We start from the raw sequence: 19,201 nt of genomic DNA, 5'->3' as shown, positions 1-19,201 counted from the left end.
TTTAGATGACAGAAAATCTGGCTTCTTACCTGGCTCTCCAGTCCTCCAGTTTTATTAACAGTAGATATTAGTTCTATGCATTTTTTTGGAAAATGATACTTATAACAAGACCAAAACCTATCATTTTATCCTATTAATTGATGTAATTGTTGGAGATCAGCAGCAAAACAATGAAAATTAAGAAATAGATGATCCATGTCCAGGAGAGAGAACCAAATGTAAGAACAAAAAACAACCTACAAGGTCTCAACAACTACTTTATCCCACAATTTGGGAGTACAGAGATTTTTTCAAGGACTTTTGGAACATCATCAGGGAAAAGCCATGTGTTTCTCTGGAGGGACATTATTCCAGAAGCCAGGTGCTGCAAGAGTAAGCATAGTTCCTGGGTCCCAATAGATGACATAGTTTAATCAAGGGGACTTGGAGTGTACTCACCATGGCATACAGATGATTGTAATTTGGAACAGTAAGACGAGTAAAAGGTAAAGAGCATGAATTAATAAATGAAAGGAAAAACAGAAAAATGTAAATGTGTGTTTGTGAGACTAACAATGGAGAAGGATGTAATTGATCTGAATGAAGGTGGTTTGATCTTGTAGTGTGGCACTGCTGTACAAGGAAGATAGCAGTGACATTCACAGAGGGGATCAAAACAGGCAAGGTAGTGATCCTGGAATTGGGATCAAAGCCCCACCTTTTGTACATGCACGTGCAGATAAGGAGTGGGGCATTGATCACAATGCTGTGACTGCCACCTTGCCTGTTTTGACACACACACCCTCCACCCTGCATGAGGGAGAACAATATAGAGAAAAAACTGTTAATATTCTTAACAGGTTATTTTTTTGGTCCAAGCAGAAAATAAACTATCCAGAATATTATACATGTGTCTTTAGTTAGAAATCCAGCTTCTGCAGATATGGTGGCTTTCATGCAGAGTGCACCTGAGATACCAAATCACCTATCCAAGGCACATACCTGCAATCATTCTTCCTATTACTAGTTTGTATCAATCATGTGATGAAGCTACATCACATGAATTCCAAAGGATTTTTTTTTTTGTTTTACTCATGCGGCTGTTTGCCTACGTGAATTGGTATTTTGTTCAAAGTTTACATAAAATTATAGGCAAAAAACATATTATATACCCCCCCCTTTTTAATCTCAGTACTAAAATTGATCATCGCCTCACAAATATCACCAGCTGGCCTGGTTTTCTTTCACCCATATGTTGTGCACAGGATATCCCTGCTTCCCCTTTCCCTGGACAAACTTGAGATCAAACTTTCACTTTTGGTTACAATTTTATCACGACTCACTGAGTCAGGTCTAGATGCAACCACATTTGTTCAGTGTCTTACAACTTTTTCTTTAATTTGCTCTAAGGCAAATTAAACCTTTTTCAACCTCGGCAGCTTTAAAATGGGTGGACTTCAATTCCCAGAATTCCCCAGCCAGCATATTCTAAGCTTTTCAAAGTACTCCGCTCCCAAACACAGCTTCCTTTCCGCGCCGTCCCTTCTGCTCCTGACCCTAACTAACGGTGCGGAGATTTCAGTCGTACTACTGCACATGCGTGAACTACAACCCTTGCCACGCCCCTGGGCGAACTTGCTCGCTTTCTTCCCCGCCTCCTTACGAACGCGTGACGTAGAGATCCCGCCTCTGTTCTGTCCAGTCTGGTTTCCGCAGCTGGCGCGCGCGGGAGAGAATGTTCGTGCCTCTGCGATGGATCCGCGAATCTCCCCGCCACTTGCTGGTGTGCGAGAGAAGCCACGTGCAGCACGCGCGATCTCGTCATGTGGCGCACGTGCGGGAGCACGCTTTCAATTGCGGGGTGAGTGCGAGGGGGCGTCTGGCTCCGGGCCGTTCAGGAGGGAGGAGAAGCTGGTTTTCCGAGTGGGCACAGCGACTTCTCTGGATGAACGGCCATCTCCGCTGCGGGTTCAGCGGGAAGAAAGATTGCATATTTCTCTGGTTTCTTTGAGGAAAGGCATTCCTGTTAGCCGGGTGTCACAAAGCCACTAAGACTTTCGCGTTGAAAGTTGAAAGATTTAGCAAATGTGTGGTGGCCCAAATTGGAGAAAGTTGTGCTTTGGTCATGAAACATGCCCTAATGCAAGTTATGCATTTATTTATCCATTTGCAGCCTCAATCACTCAGGTAACTGTAGGCAGCTTACATACTGGGATTAAAACAGTGAGAAATTATGAAAAGACAAGCAAAAAACAGGACATAATACCCACTGAGCGTTGGGGGGATAATAACTACAACAGTTACAACAAACAAAATAGATTACCAAGAGGCAAGTCATAGTTGTATATTTTGAGGCACCAGGAGAGTCTTTGTCTTAATGTCACTGGAGTCCTCATCCTTGTTGGTGTGGTGGTCAGTCTTTTTAATTCCCAGCTGCCCTTTCTTGCATTTCATGCAGATTTTGACTCCATTTTTTTCTTTGATGTCAAGAGCTCTAGTTTATGTTCCTCAGAAGTAAGACTTATTCTCAGTTAAGGGAAGGAAGAATTGCAGCCTAAATCTCTTTGGTTTTAAGATTCTGCGAGAACTCTTTTTAATGATTTTGCTCTATCCACCCAGCATAGTTCATGTTTCTGTATCTCTTATGAGGTATTTACATAATGCCTTATTTATTTGTTTATTCCACAATGCATCTAAATGTGTTTACAATAAAAAACAACATTCTTAATAAAAATACATTAAAATAATGTAAAACACTATTCAGTAAAAATAAAATATATTCATTAAAAAATGGTGGTAGGCGACACTGACACCTTCCAACATTCATACCAGGAAGAACCAGACGAAGAGGCCTTTATTACTCTCTGAACAAAATAAAAGAGAACAAAGCATAAAACATTACAGCCTGTAGTGGCAACATTATTCAGTAATGCTACCAACTGGAGCAAGTATTATCTTAAATTTTAATTGCCCCTTTTTAATTTTAAGATGCTACCTGTTGCAACTATGTTTTTGATGTGAGGTCTTCTGTGTGCTGAAAATACATGTCTGCATATGCATCCTGATTTATGAATATTTAAATCAATGGGACTATTGTATTATAACTAGCTTGACTAGTTGTATCTTAATATACCACATCCAAGTGTGTTATAACATTGAGTTTTTCATTATTGATTGGCTTATGTATTTAATATTCTACTGAGTTTTGAACAAAGAATCAAAACACTGAGAGCCAGTTTGGTCTTGTGGTTCAGGCACTAGGCTAGAAAGTAAGAGATTGTGAGTTCTAATCCTACCTTAGGCTCGAAAGCCGGCTGGGTGACCTTGGGCCAGTCACTCACTCTCAGCTCAACTCACCTCACAGGGTTGTTGTGGGGAAAATAGGAGGAGGAAGGAGTATTGGGTGCCTTGAGTTATTTATAAAAATAATAAAGGCGGGATTTTTAAAAAATCTAAAAAAAAACCCTATAGTCTGAGGAGCATCTCAAACAATGTGTGAGACAGTGCAAGAAAAAAAGACAGTTGTGTATAAATTAAAACTAGCTACCAGTGGGTTTGTGTAGACTAGTCACTTGTGGAGTCATATTTTGATTACCTAAAAAACTAAAGATTTATTTTTGTTTTACTTGCAGTAAAGAAGTATAGTAACAATAGTCTGATTAAACCATCTACTTACTAATAGAAGAGAATATGTGTAGTTCAGGGTTGAATGGTGGAGTCCTTGGGGTTCTCTGAGCTTGATTGTTTTCTTGCAAATGTTTCGTTACCAGGCTAGGTAACATCTGAAACGTTTGCAAGAAAACAACTAAGCTCAGAGAACCCCAAGGACTCCATCTACTTACTCTATTTGGTGTTCTGGCTTTTGTCTAAATGTTTAAAATCTGCTCAGGTCACTTTCATTTCTCAAAAGTTTACAGGATCTGATTGTGCTACCTTATATTTTCTCCCTTTTGCATAATTGCCAGAGCCCAAGACATCATTGTAAATATTCTTGAATACTTTCTACCCAGTATAGATGGGCAAGGGGATGTGTTTTGCTTGTCAAAATCTCATAGATTTGTTTGGATTCCACCCACCATAGGGTGCTTCAATACAGTATTCTAGTATTATACGTAGAATGAAATGAGATGTTAATAACTTGCCTTTAGAAGGTTCTCTATCACAGGTAGCAATTTTTTGTGAATGGGTTCTGTTAATAAGGTATATATCATGGAATCTATATTTTTCATTTATTTTTTTTTTTTAAGTTCACTGTTCCAACTATATGGACCTAGTTTCAATATAACAGTTTGTGCACCTGATGAAGTTAATTAAAAGCTTGTGCCGTAATAAGGTATTTAGGGTGCCAAACACTTTGTTTTGGAAGCAAGAGACTAATACAGGTATTGTTCTGGAAGTCAGTAAAACCAAGAGCAATGGAGCTACAGTTTGGAAGTGAATTCATTTGGCCTTTTTCAAATGACTAAAAAATTAAAGTAGTCGTAAAAATTGTCCTAATATCCTCTCTTCCAAGAAAAATACCAACATTCTAGTAAAGGCCTGAGAAGAAGCCTGTTCCAAGGAGTGTTTGTTGAAAAGATTCTTCACATGCCAGGAGCCCAGGGGCTGCAAAAATGAAATTCCAGTCAGAAGATTAAGGCTGCTGGATAATTTAGACATTGTAGAAGAGCTGTGTTAGTCTATGGTAGCCAGAAATCAGAAGTAGTTTAACAACAACTTTTCTGATTAACAGATTTTATTAAAAGGCATACACTTTTGTGAGCTGTACTATTTTATCAGAGGCATGGAGTAGTTAAGCTGATGTAGGATTTTCGAAGGAGATGCAGCAGGGGGGGAAGGTGGTTATAATTTTAATGCTTTGTGAACTGCTTGGAGATTACTTGATCACCAAGCGGTGCTTAAACATTTAAAACAATAGTCAGTATGGATACCATGATGATGATGATGATGATGATGATGATGATGGGCATTTACCAAAGACAGAGAAAGGCAATGAAGTACAGTAGGTCATAGAATTGGACTTGAATTCAATAAATGGTTTATTATACAGTAGATTAAAACACTGACTTGCTGTTTGGTGTTGCTATTTTGTGCGAGTTATATGGCCTTGTTTCATTTTAATGTTTTGCAAGGAACTAGGTAAAAGTGTGTGTTTCAGTCCATTTTATCAATGAATAAGATCTAATTTGTGTCCCAAATGTTCTCTTGATAGGTGTCCTTTTTGATACCTGATTGTGGAATAGTTCCACAAGCCCTAAAAAATGCAGTTGCTGATATTGGGGAATATTATCTTGTAAAGAATTTATTTCTTCATGAGTTAGTGACCCAAGAATTCATTAACACATTTGTGAAGAAAGGTAAGTGAGCATTGATTTAGATAACTGAGTATGAAAGAAGTTTTGTTCTCTGTCAGTTAGTTTTAATTAAAAAAAAATCTCTTTTCTTTAGGCATCTAGTTTTTGAAGGGTCTTGGAAGAGAATTCTAGCAAAATATTAAAGTAACCAGTCCATCATATTCTGCTTTACATTCTAGCATTTAATGCTGTTTTCTTGTCATCTTTTTATTTTATTTATTTTACATAAGCTTGTATGCCACCCAGTTTAGTACAGATTCTAGGCGCATCTAGCAGGATAGAATACAAAATAAAAAACAGTCATAGTAATCTAGAAAGTCATCTCAATCCCAGGCAACCAGCTCTTATTCAACAGGTGCTTTCAGTCAAGTAACATCCCCTACACCAAAAGCTCTTTGAAGGAGCACTGTCTTAACACTCTTCTGGAATAACAGTAGGGGAGGGTCCATCCTGACTTAAGGGAGGCATGTTATTCCAGAGCAGGAAACACTTCTACTAGGTCTCCAACCTTCACAGCCTTAAGTAGAGAGATCTGCAGCAGGCCTTCTTGACCAGAACATGCTGAATAGGTAGATTCTACCTGGAGCAGGTGGTCTTGAAGGTGACATGGAAAGTACGGGCTTTATAGGTAATAACCATTGCTTTGAATTGGATGCAGAAGCCTACTGGCAAGCAATGCAGTTCCCACAATAATGGTGCTACTTCACTGTATTGGTTCTTTCTGGTCAGCATGAGAGTCACTGCATTTTGTGTTGGGTACAACTTCTGAATTGCTTTCAGAGGCAGCTTGTGTAGAGTGAACTGCAATAATCCAAGTGAGGGAAGATAACAGCATGACTTATCATCACCTGTGCCTGATGATCCAGAAAATGCTGCAACTGGCATACCAGCTGAAGCTGAGCAAAGGTTCTCTAGGCTGCAGCTTGTACCTACTGGTGTAACGGGTGCGGCAGTTCCAGGAGGATTCCCAGTTGTGTGTACCTGCTCCTTCAGAGATAAGATATCCCATCCTGAGCTAAAGATGAGGTATCCTGGAACCCATAGGCTTCTGCAGAAAGAGCATCTCCATTTTGTTGGGATTTATCTCAAGTCTGCTCTGTCCCATCCAGTCCCTCACAGTTTCTAGTCACTGGGTTGAAATTTTCACAGCATTCTCCTGTATGGCCCAAATTGGAAATATAAAGCTGGGTATCATCAACGTAGTGATAATGCCTCATCCTTGTCCTTTCTTAGGCCACGCACCCACAAGCACACACAGAAGTGGTTGCAGACTTTACTGAGAAGTTTGTGAAGCAAATGAACAAATGGCAAAGGAGATATGAGTGCAAACACAGAAACACACACACACACACACAAAGAGAAATCAAGTCCCCAAAAGTCTAGCAAGCTTGCCTTGAGAGAGTTCCAAATCCAGAACAGCAGGCACAAGAGTGGTCAAGTGAAATCCAGTGGTCCAAACATTGTAGAAGGGTCATTGGCCAGTCCAGGTCCAGAGTCAAAATCATGAGGTTTCAAGTTGGGAGTCAAGGCACATGGAGTCTGGGTAAACAAGCGGTTGTTGCCAATAGAGAGGCTTGAGCTCGCTGCTCTTAAATAGAAGCAACCCCAGTGTTGCTCATTTGGAAGGGCGAGGTTCTTTCTTGCAAGGAGCCTTGCAGTCCGCCTTTGCTCTGCTCTCCTCTCCGCACAGCGAGCCCTTGCACTAGGAGGGGTGACAGCTCAGACTCCTCATCTTCTGAGACTGATGGCAGCCATGTCTCCTGGTTACCGGACAGCCCCACCTCCTCTGCCTGCAGCTCCTCAGGCAGCAGTTCATCCGGCAACTCTGGAATTGGCTGCTCATTGTCAGTCTCCTCATCAGTGTCCGAGCTGGCCATGACAATCCTAAACCAACAGATATTCCATTTATATTTTACTGAGACTGTAGGGAAGGGACAAGGCCCTGGGGCATTCTACACTGAACTGCCCAAGATTTCGACTTCTCTTGCCCTGCCAACATTGATTAAGATTGCCCATTCAGGAAAGAGCAGAACCATTGCAATAATGCCTCTAATCCCCAACCTTTACAGGCAGCCCAAAAGGATAGCATGGTTGGTAGTACTGAATGCTGTTGAAAAGGAGACACAGACTTCTAAGTTCTAATGAAGGTCATCCACAAGAGTCACCAGTGTGATTTCTGTTCCATACCCAGGCCTGAACCCAGACTGGAAAGGATCCAGGTAATTCACTTCATTCAGGGCTTTATTTGCTGCCCCACCACCAACTCAACAACCTTTCCTAGAAAGGAGAGATTGGAGACAGGACAATAGTTGTCCAAAATAACCCCGTCAGGGAATGAACCCTTGAGCACGTGATGCATTACTGCCTCTTTCAGAACCAATGACACAACTGTTTCCCTCAAAGAGACATTAATCAACTCTCAACTAGTCTCCCTGGCAACTCAAATCAGCCAGAAGGTGCAAGGATCCAGGTTACATATGGCAGAACTCTTCTCCCAAAGAACACTATCCACTTCCTCAGAATAAGGGTTCAAACAAATCTCAGGTGATTTCACAAAATATCACCCTATCATTTCAACAGATTCCACCCAGCTGAATATGAAAAGTGCCTAGCAAAAATGTCAAAGTGACCTGACAGAAGTTCTTCTGACCCACTGCTTTCTAAAAGGAAGTGGGTGGCTCTAAACAAGGCTGCTGGGCAGCAGTCTGAAGATATGATATGTGTGAGAAGTATTGACACTTCCCTGTTGTTATCACCACACTGTAGGACTACACATGAGCTTCTGCCCTTGCTTGGCTGTATTCTGATTTTACTTGTGGTACCAGGCATCTGGTTTCTGATTCATCTTGTGGAGCTCCCTGGTAAAGCAAAGAGCTTATCCATGTTGATCTAGAGGAAGCAACTGTTCAGGGCAATTCTGCTGGGTGCCTTTGCTGTCTGGATTACAGGGATTGACAAGGCATCACAGTGAAATGTCAGCCCAGTTGTTGGAGACTCCCCAAGCACATGCTGGAACCCACCTGAGCCCTTTCTTCCTGTGAAGATCAGTTATGCCAGTTAACCTCATGGTGACCAGAAAGTACTCTCTCCATGACAGTGAACAAATGGAAATGTTCCCCATCCCCAGATCACATTCCACCTGTTCTAAAGAAAATGCTAAGTCATGCACCTCGTCCTGTCTGTGAATCAGAGCTGTGATTATTTGGAATAAGCCAATGGATGTCATGGTAGCCATAAAATCCTGAACTCATCCCACCTCCAGCCATAGAGGTTGAAATCTCTCAAAGGCTAGAGAGAATCAACAAACAGTAGCAATGAAGTCAGATAACTCAGGCAGGGATGTTGCTGGGCAGCAGTGAGGATAATATACCAATGGCAGCACAGCATATCCTGGTACTCAACTTCCCATATGGGGCCTCTCACATAGCACTGAGTTCTCTGGAGGATAATTGCCACCCCATCCCTGCAACCTTAGAGACAACATCGGTGCAATACCCCAAACCTAGCTAGGCAAATCTCAGAGAGAGGAACCCCTTCATTCTCGCACAACAGGTCCACCCTTTCCATGATCAAGTAGAGCATGGCTTTATTATAGATGGATTTGACATTAAGCAGCAGCAAAGAGGGGATCAGCACCACATTTCCCACCTCCTTTCCACCATAAAGACACACTTGCCTTCTCCTGTCTTACTCCCCTCTAACCACTGTGGCCTTAACTCCCTGCCTGTAAATCCCCTTCCAGACATCCCAGCTCCTTGAACGAAGCACCACAATGCATCACCCACCGGCACCTTTTCCTTCCCCATCCCAGGTCTATCCTCCAAGTCATCCTGCTGTGTAGACCTTAGCTATTCCCACAAAGTGAACCATGAACCTCACCCACCCACCCTGCCGCTTATCACTTCTCTCAGTGACCTCTTTTCAGTATCCTCCCCAGGGCTCTTTCTCCAGGGGGAACAGAGAGACCTTTCCACACTGCGGTACCTTCCCAGAGCTACCATCCTCCTGAGCTCCCACCCCATGAAGTACATGCCACCAACCGTACTCCTAGATTCTCATCATTCATTAATAAATGATTATGATCTCAGACAATAGTTATGGATGTCACAAGTCTCAGATATGCTATAATCCTTAGGAGAGAATATGTTTTAATTTGCCTTTATTTTAGGATGGGGAATTCTGTAAATTTCCAGCTTCAAATTCCCCGAAATTGAAAATCCACAGTGATGGACATAACTACAATAAACACCATTTAATAATATGGGGATCTTTTTATCCTGTTCAGTATTTGCATCATTTCCTCACCTGCAGGTTAAGTAGCTAACTTACTACACTGTATGAAAATCTTAGGTTTGGTTTGTTCATTGTGTTTTAGAAGATGTAGCCTTTTCTGACATTACTAGAAGTAGCAATTGCATCCGTATATTGCTTCTCAAGAATGAATCTAGAGGGAAGCATATACCCTGACCCAGCTCTTGTTGCTGTAGTGTTGGAAAGGAAGGTATAGTAGCAACTGATAAAACTGTTGTAATAATAGTCGTCCTGGGAACCCTTTTTGTTAAGATAAACAAGCTTCTTCCTCTTAATAGTTGTTCTGTGTTGTATTTCCAGTATGGTGTTATTTTTTTCTTAAAAGCATCCAGACTTTGTGTGTATTTTAGGTTCATGTTACGCTCTTACGTATAATACAAGAATTGACCAAGACAATACTGCTGCTTTGCTACCAACAGGTATGAAATCAGATTCAAGACACAAGAGATGTTTAATAGCTTAATAGTTCTAGAATGTTAGTTATTGAATTCAATGGGATTAACCAATAATTGCTAAAAATGGGGAAAATCACAGTGTACATATGAATACAATTCATACAATCATTTGGCCAGTTATTGTGTTTGCAACATGTACACCTCCCCTGGGCTTCTTCATACATAGTCTAGAGTTACACTTTTAACCACTTCTTTTGAGGTGGAGGGATTGCAAAAATCAATTCTTTCAAATATGTACCGTTAAGTTCATGTAACCTGCACACCTCCTTCTGCATGCAAAGAAATTTTGCAGGAGAGTAAACAACCCATCCCTGAGAATGCATGTGTTCAGTTCCAGTTTGGTTGCATTGTTCTTTTATCATCCAGCAAAGAGTGCGTAGGAAACTTCTGAGCTGGCTTCCCAGACCTTTAAAGACTGCGGCAAAGGGAGAAGAACAGCTTATACCTTTTGAGCAATTAGGCAATATATTATATTACTTATAAGTTAAGCAATTCATATTGTTCAGGACAAGTAATAAATTGTTCAACTGTCTGAATACTCTTGAAAAACTGGAGTTTAACACCAATGGAGTTAAATGAAATATAAAGAAGCAAAGGTTTAGAAATGGGATCATGAATTTGGTCTAGAAGACTTTTATGAGGATAAATTCACACAGCTGAAATTGGTACTCGCTTATATAATTGTATGTGCTGTGTTTTTAGGATTAAGAAGTTAGGTTTCATTGCTAATCTCGGGTTAAACGGCTACAAGTGAAATATATTACTTGTATATATTATTGTTCTTAATAATATGGGTTTTTAAAATTGTGCTTGTTATAGGCAAATTGATTTTATCAGTAGACAAAGACACTTATGAAGAGCTTGGATTGCAAGGCCATCCTTCTTTGTATTCTGGTAAAAAGCCAATGAGATACAGTAAGTATCCTAGTTGCTATTATCCAATTGATAATACCCCATATCTTTCTGGTGCCTTAATTCTGTTGTGAACATTTTGAAAAGAAAAATCCCATGCTGAGACTTTGGAAACTGGAATTCAGTTGAGTTTAGCTTGAAAAAAAATACATTAGCCTCCTGTACAAGAAGGTAGTTGCCTTGATCCATTAATAGAGAATCATTCACAGAAATTGTTCAGTGTGGCTGTAGTTGATGCTGTTGGACTGGCTGGAAGTGTGAGTTTTTTTGGAGGTGCAGTTAAGTTATATGCTTCCATCTGGGGGCTGTGGATATTGGGAGTAGAGCTGAATTGAGGTCAATATTGGGGTCAAACTGGTTTTGTTTTTAAATACTATATTTTATGGTATATAAATATTATAATGTCTTGTACATAGATATTAATGATTTTATTATAGCATTTAACAGGGTTCATTTTTGTGCTTAAAAGAGTAAAAGGGAAGGAGGGAAAGAAAGAAAAGCTTTTTAATTATCCAAATATCATATGAACTATTGATACTGTATTTATATCAACATTTGTTCTTTTTGTTCCTTTAATAGTTATTACTATTGACTTGATGGATGCAGCTTTCAGTCCAGAAAATAAAAAATATAACAGAATAAGTTGGGCCCTGAAGGAAAAAAAGCCACTTGAATTTGATTTCTTGCTGGCTTGGCAACCCACAGGTAATAGAATTACAAAAGGCATGAAATTAGTTATTCTTGCTTTTGATATTTTTTATGTATGATTTTAAATGCCTGTATGTATATGAAAAACACAAGATATAATATGAGAAGGGGGTAGTCTGGCAAGACTGCTTTTCTGTCTGGATATAGGGTTCTTTTGAATTAAGCTCAACTCTGGGTGACTTAATGTGTTAGGATTTTCTCATGGGAAGAAAGTCATCTCGCTATCTTCAAAACATATTGTTGTGACTAGAAAAACTGTGTGACTTACCGTATTTTTCCGACAATAAGACGCCCCCATGTACAAGACGACCCCCACTTTTCCAGCCAAAATTAAGAAATCAATATTTTAAAGATAGTGCAGAACACATTTTTATTTAGTAATTAGTTAACATTGACCTGATACACTCGGTGGGAGGAGGTCCAAACCGTCTCTCTGCAGCTCTATTTCCAGGCTCTTTTGCATAACTGATTACATTCAAGCACGAGTGAAACTGCAGATAGCTTGTCTCTGCAAACAGCCTTCCTCTAATTGGTTTGTTCAGCATCAGCTGATGTCAGTTACATCAGGCTCGTGATTGGAGGAAGTCTGTTTGGGAGACAAGCTATTTCACTCGTGATTGGAGGCTAGCAATAGGAGGAAGCCTCTCTGCAGAAACAAAGTATGGGCAGTTTTGCAACAGCGCGATTCTTGGCTGACTTCCTTGAATAAGACGCCCTTCAATTTTTAGGGTAAGGATTTTAGAAAAAAGTATCGTCTTATAGTCGGAAAAATACAGTAGTTCGGCCTTGTTGGTTTGCACGTATACTGCTATTTACTGCCACCTATTGGCGTCTGTATGCTAGTTACTCAAGGGGTGGCAATAAAACGGGAGGATTATATGCCCAGCTGCTCAGTAGAATTTTAGCCATCATGTAATCAGTTTTTATGGGTTATGTAGTAGTAACTAATAACCAAGTAGTGTACCTCTTCTCTGAGAGTTTTTTGGTTAGAGACTTTGTTAAACTTGTGTAGTAGATAAGTCTTGGATGCCACATATATGAGAAGAAGTGATTTTTACTCTGTTTTGTATTAAACTTGTATTTTATGGAGTTTTGCATTTTTATCAATAAACAACCAGATATTTTATACTTTCTGGCTAGATTTTCTTTGGAGAACAAGATAAGGACATTGCATTATTTAAATCTCTCTAATGCTGGTGTGTATTTGTTGGCCATTTCCTGGGAGTATTGCTGCACTCTGCATAACATAATGGACACAGGCAGATAATTTTTTTGGAAACAACACAGTACCATTGTACCACTGGTTTTTTTCAGCTTGCCAGTTTAGCCTATTTCCCTAGGAATTTCCTAGTGATTTCCCATTCTATCCTCAGTTTTTTGAGATCACCCAAGTTCAGCTAATTGTTGAATTATTTCAAATTAAAAAGAAATGTTTCTTATGATTTAAAGTACAACAGTAGCTTTAAATATGGGATTAAATGCAAGATAGTGGTACAGTAAAACCATGATTTAACAGACCATTTGGTAGGACAGGGTGTTTATTACTCCCAAATGTCTGTTAAATCTAAAGTATGCGATTTGCAATAATTGACATCATTTATATAATTATGTCATTTCACACAATGAAGTAAATTGACGCAAGTGTGTAACTAACTCCTTCAGATGCAACCACTTGGCTGTAATTTGGGGGAAAGGTCTGGGCTGAAATTCTTTCTGTCGCATCTGAAATTACTAAATGAAGTTTTAATGTGCATAATAGCAGCCAAAAATATTGATTGACTGAATCCCAGAGGACGATTAGTGGTGCAGATTTAGTTTCAAAACAAACATGAATATTTTAATTGTTCCTTACATCAGTTGATGCTCTTTGCAAGTCATGCTTTTGTTTTGATACTGTGACAAGGCATACAGGAAGAGTAGACAGGATGTGTGCATTTGAATTATATACTTTTCTACTTCCTAATTTGCAAGGGTGTATTTAACTGCTTCCCTACATTTTCCCAATGGATCCCTTTAATTTTCTTTCCCAGCAGTGAGCCTTCCTTGTGATTGTAATTTAAAGCCAAGCTTAAACTCCATTTTCTATTTAAACCTGCAATAATCAAGTATGTTGGTTACTTAAACTCTGGCAAAGTGTCTTAGTGAGGTCATTCCCTGAGAACTGAATCTTTGGTTTCTCAAAGGAAAGTGGAGCTTACTAAGCTGGGAGGAAAAAGTTGGAAACCATAAGCTTTGGGCATTGCATAGATGTAGTTGCAAGCAGACTTCATTTTAATGCAGTTTTTCAGCAGATTAGATTCCTTTTCACGTACCATCACAGGAACTGGAATAGTTTAAATCAGAATGCTTCTTATGGCAGTGGTTATCTGTCTTTCAATGTGGGATGATGTTTGCTTTTTAAGGATCAGAAGAATCAAGTTTGATGTCATACTTTTCTAAAAAGGAAATACAGGCTCATCAGCCCAAAGTAACTTTTAGCACATTCAGAAATGTGCTGTGTCCGATTTTGGAGAGTGATAAATTGCACGGTGAGCCAGATGCAGCATGCAGTGCACAAGAATTGTTTGAGTGGCTTGGGGCCATTTTTACTCATGTTGGCTTGTAAGTATGCTTTCGTTTATTTACAGTTAGCAAATCAAGAAACAAATGATGAAACCTTCATCATTCAACATAAAATAAATCTTTGCCAAATTCTAATTTTGTGAAAAATTTGGATTTTTATAAATATGTTATCTTTAGGGAGGCCTTAGTGACATTTGGGAGAGGTACCTTATGTAGGGATGCATTTTTGTCATGGCACTCTGCCCTTCTCCTGGAGGCCAACCATGCATCAACTATCTCCTTTACAGCTCCAGGTTGAAGTCCTGACTTTTTACTCTCCTGTTATAGTATCTATAAACTGATTGTGCCTGTTTGTCCCTTAAGTGCCTGTGTGATACAGGTAGTCCTCGACTTACAACCACAATAGAAACCAGAAAATTTGTCATTAAGCGAGGCAGCATGTGACCGCACCCAGTTTTACAACATTTTTTCTGCAGCTGTTAAGCAAATCACTGCCGTCTTTAAGTGAATCATGCAGTTCCCTACTGATTTTGTTTGTTGGAAGCCAGCAGGGAAGGTTGCAAATGGCGATCACGTGACCCCGGGACACTGCAACCATCGTAAATACATGCTGGTTGCCAAGTGCCCAAATTTTGATCACGTGACTGCAGGGACAGTGTGACAGTCACAGTGCAAGGACCAGTCGTAAGTCACTTCTTTCAGTGCCACCGTAACTTTTAACAATCACTAAACGAATGGTTGTAAGTTGAGGACTACCTGTATTGTGTATTTTAAATGTTACTTGGTTATTTTATGGATTGTAACTTGCCACAAGATTCTCTGGATAGTGAGCAGGTTATAAATGTTTATGGATTAATAAATGCTGGTGGACTTTCATCAGCAGGAAGTTTTACTTATGTATTCATTTATACTATTTATGCATGCATGCATGCAATTCTCATCCATTCGCACATACTCTGGATGGCTAATGCCAGTTCCATGCCAAAAAAGTTGTGTAAGTTTCATAAGATAAATGTCATGCAACAAAGGGGCCGTTTTTAGGAAAAGGGAACAGAACTCCTCTTTAGAACCGAACCCATCTCTCTTCAAGTAAGCAAAGAGGACAGATTTCTGCAGCCACAAAATAATGAATGAGTGTTCCAAATAGGGTTTTTTTCCCCCTTTTCTCAGTTAACTTAGAATAGCCATCAGTAGGGGAAAGGAGGGTGTGAGATATGGCTGGTGAACAAAAGAACATAAGGAGGACGCAAGGGACAGACATTCAGAAGATTCCATCCTTGTACAATCAACATTCACTTGGCTTTGAAGAATGAGCACTCTAATCCAATCAGTTTAGATACAATAATCACAAGAATATATTCATCAAATTAAGTACCCCACATAATATCTCAAATCATTAGAAACTCATGGGCTTCCTCTATTACATCAACTTTCATTAATTAAAAAGAGCAGTTGGGATAATTTTAAGAAGTAACAATTTATTAATAAGTAGAACGTGGGTGGAAGTATTGAACGTGCATATAAAGTATATAACTGAAGATAATGAGGAGGGAAAACAACATCAGAATTTACCTCCAGAGTTGGATTTAGCTTCTTCAGACACTTCATTTCCTTTTAAAATGCAAATATGACTATTAGTAAATGTCAAAGACAATCAATACATGGCAGCTTTTCTTTTTTTAAAAAAAAAAGCTCACAGCCAAATAAAACAACATTATAACAAACAACATAATTGCAAATAACATTAAGAAAATGGAATATACACAGGCAACCGATGCCCTCAACAATGCTGCAGTGAAATGTGGTGTTATACTGGTGACGAAAGGACAGAACAAGCATTGATGGACATCAGAAAAGTAAAAAGTTAGATAACAAACCTGACCATGTAGAGATAGAATGCTAATTTAGGGTGGCAAAAGTGGTTTGATATAGTGGAATGTTAAAATGGAGCAACAAAAATGTGTATGGTTGTTTGGAAGAATCTGAATTTTCAACTGATATTTGCAGATATAAATGAACCATGCCTCCTGCACATACAATATCAGTGCTTGTTCTCTCCCTTCCTCACCAGTATAATACCTCATTTCATTGCAACATTATTGAGGGCATCAGTTGCCTGTGTGTATTCCATTTTTTTCTTTTTTTAAAAAAAACTCACAGCCAAATAAAACAACATTATAACAAATAACGTAATTTCAAATAACATTAAGAAAATGTATAGAAAAATGAACAAAAAACAGCAGCATAAAATAGCAAGAGTAATCAAAAACAGGAAAGTAACTCCAAAACAGAAGTACTTAAATTTTGTGTAGAAGCACAAAATAACATGGTTTTGTTTGTTTGTTTGTTTGTTTGTTTGTTTATGGAGTGCCTGCCACATCCAGATTATTAATCAATGACACTTCTATAAAACTCCAGTGTATGAAAAAATAATTAGCCTTGAATGGATGTAAGTGTCTATTATAATTTTTAAGCAGAACATTTATTTATCATATTCAAATATTACATGTGTCCCAGTGGTATTTATCTTATATATCTTCTATTTGCAGAGAAAACACATCCTCTAGTTTTTTATCAACCTGTGTATGTCCTCAGCCGAGCACATTGATAGAACAAGTTTTGATGTGTACAATAACTGGCTTTATACCATCAGAAAGGATCATTCATTTATTGGAACAAATATGGTAAGCATTGACTTGAATAGTTAGCATCTAGAATTGTGCAAATTAAGGTTGCTGCCTAGACCCACTAGAGAATAAATCCCACAGAACATAGCCATGTTTTTGCCATAAATTTGTTGATTACGTTTCTTTTGTGCCTGCAGAGAACCCAAGGCAGCATTTTTCATTCTTCCTATTTAATCTTTTATGTGGTGATGGTAACTTTTATCTCAGTTTACAGCAGCCTTCCAAATATTATCTAAGAAAGTTTGAACAGTTCACTTCAATATAAGGGCAGTGAGGAAGTTTTTTACCTTGAGGAGCAGCACTCTCAAATGTGGGCAGGGCCAGGACAGGAACCATTATTGGATTTCACTCAGATGAATTGAAATTAAATAAAGTAAATACAGGTAACAGGATGATTAAATACACTGGGAAGTAATTTTTGCCATTTGTTACATTAAAAATAACATTGGAGCAACAACTCATAGAAAGACTCAGGGGTTCCCAAGGCTTTGGTGAGTGCAGATTGTGTATTTCTGATAGTATCAGAAATAAGAAAGTTTATTGTCAAGTTTCCTTTTGATGTTCTTCATATGTTTTGAAGTTACGTCAGGAATTTTATTTGAGCTTCTGAACTTAAAATGAAACTTAATACTAAGGAGAAGCTCACTTTAATGAAAAATAGAGTATACTATAGTTTACTTATTCTCTTAGAATGATATTATGCTTGTTTTTAATAATGATTATAACAGGACAAATCCAAATACAATGTTTGATATATTTTGTTGTGTATACAATAACTCCTGTATTGATCACTAAAGGTTTGTTTTAATGATTTTGGGTTATGAATAAGAAATCTTTTGTTTTATTTTTATTTTATTTTTTATTTTATAAATAACTAAATATTCCTTTTTTCCCATTTGTATATTCAAAAAGTAACATTGTCCATCCATGTTTATGGGAAAGATAGTCTTTACATAAGTGCTCTTAAACTGTTTCACCCAATTACATGTTTTTTCGGTCTTGAATAATGTCATTACTACCCCCCCCAAAAAACCCCCACACCTCTGCTCTTTGAAAGAAGCATCTTGGCAGTGGCAGCCCCAAACAGTCCTCGACTCACAAACAATCAATTACAAATTGCTCTGTTAACCCCAGGATATGCCCCAATTACCTTCTTGGGGATAATTACCCCCAGTGTTAAATAAATTAATCATACGTGGTTACCATAAAAATCCTTGAGTCTTAAATAGATATGACTAATTTCTCACATTGTACCCCATACCATATTTTTTACTGCAGTCTTAATGCGCACATTCATATCAACATCTTGCGATTGCGGTAAATGAGCAGAGAATTAGGCTCCTTTTTGAATAGGTGTGATTTTTAATTTTATATACTTTATTCATGACATTATTCCATCTTTTCCAACAGTTGCTATTTTGAAGAACCAAAGCTGGCTCACTGGATATCTCTGACTGTACACGGTTTTGCGGACAGCCCTGTTTCTTGGAGAGAAAATGAGCATGGGTTTCTAAAAGGCGGAGAGAATTTGTACAACTTCATAATCTTTAGGAATCTATGCTACTGGCTTCAAATGGCAGTGGGAGCATATGACAATTGTCCATAAATAACAACCATGAATACCATTTCGGGTAGTAACTGTAAATAAAAATTTTAGTGAAAGTATTTACCCTTTAGAGGGGTGTGTGACATTTATTAGCTTCCTGACTTAAAAGGTGACTAAAAAAGGGGAGAAATAATGTTGATCTTGAATCCTCTGCATGAGTGTAAATAAAAATTATGAGAAGGATTATGCTTTTAATCAGTTTGTTAAGCATGAATTCAGCAGGTTTAAGTACACGTTTTTTAATAAATATGAGAAATCATTCTTGCCAGAGCTTATAGCAGGTCTATGTAGCACAATTACTTCATCTCTCAACCCAAAAAATGAGATAAGAATAATAAAGTTTTACTTTTTTGAAGAAGCATAGGAAATCCTTATTTTACTTTTGTGCCTTTAATTATTAACCACTATACTTTTTGCAGATTAGTAACCTTTTCAGATGTGTGGAGTGGGGTGACCTTTGTCATAATTTTCAGAATTTCAGGGGGTACTTGGGGTGGATGGCAGTGTACAGAGACAAGATGGAGGCACATAACTTTGCAAGAAGGACTATTCCACCTGCATTCTTTCCTTAAAACCTCAGCGCTCGAGTCTGTAGATTATCTTGCCACAATGTGCTCATTTTATGGG

At 38.6% G+C, this 19,201-nt stretch overlaps 1 protein-coding gene across 1 annotated transcript; it reads left to right on the top strand.

Annotated features, from left to right (window-relative positions):
* The first annotated feature begins 1,648 nt into the window (after window positions 1-1,648).
* On the top strand, window positions 1,649-18,939 carry RPP40 (ribonuclease P/MRP subunit p40). The gene is made up of 8 exons (XM_007441239.3): window positions 1,649-1,840; window positions 5,192-5,336; window positions 9,995-10,063; window positions 10,919-11,014; window positions 11,591-11,716; window positions 14,122-14,320; window positions 16,831-16,965; window positions 18,379-18,939. Exons 1-8 carry the CDS (start codon window positions 1,715-1,717, stop codon window positions 18,572-18,574), a joined length of 1,092 nt encoding a protein of 363 aa, XP_007441301.1. The 5' UTR covers window positions 1,649-1,714; the 3' UTR covers window positions 18,575-18,939.
* Window positions 18,940-19,201: the final 262 nt, after the last annotated feature.

The sequence above is a fragment of the Python bivittatus genome, unplaced genomic scaffold (genome assembly GCF_059951505.1).
Source record: "Python bivittatus isolate LINGU-HERP-01145 unplaced genomic scaffold, Pbiv_v1 ctg000840_np1212, whole genome shotgun sequence".
Lineage (NCBI taxonomy): Eukaryota > Metazoa > Chordata > Lepidosauria > Squamata > Pythonidae > Python > Python bivittatus.
Note: the sequence above shows the minus strand (reverse complement) of the source record. Positions and strands in the feature narration are given on the sequence as shown.

Bases quoted from the DNA above. Each gene is read 5' to 3' on its own strand.
- RPP40 (XM_007441239.3), top strand. From the start codon at position 1,715: ATGTTCGTGCCTCTGCGATGGATCCGCGAATCTCCCCGCCACTTGCTG. The intron at 10,064-10,918 runs GTATGAAATCAG...TGCTTGTTATAG, and splicing joins TGCTGCTTTGCTACCAACAG to GCAAATTGATTTTATCAGTA. The intron at 16,966-18,378 runs GTAAGCATTGAC...CTTTTCCAACAG, and splicing joins CATTTATTGGAACAAATATG to TTGCTATTTTGAAGAACCAA.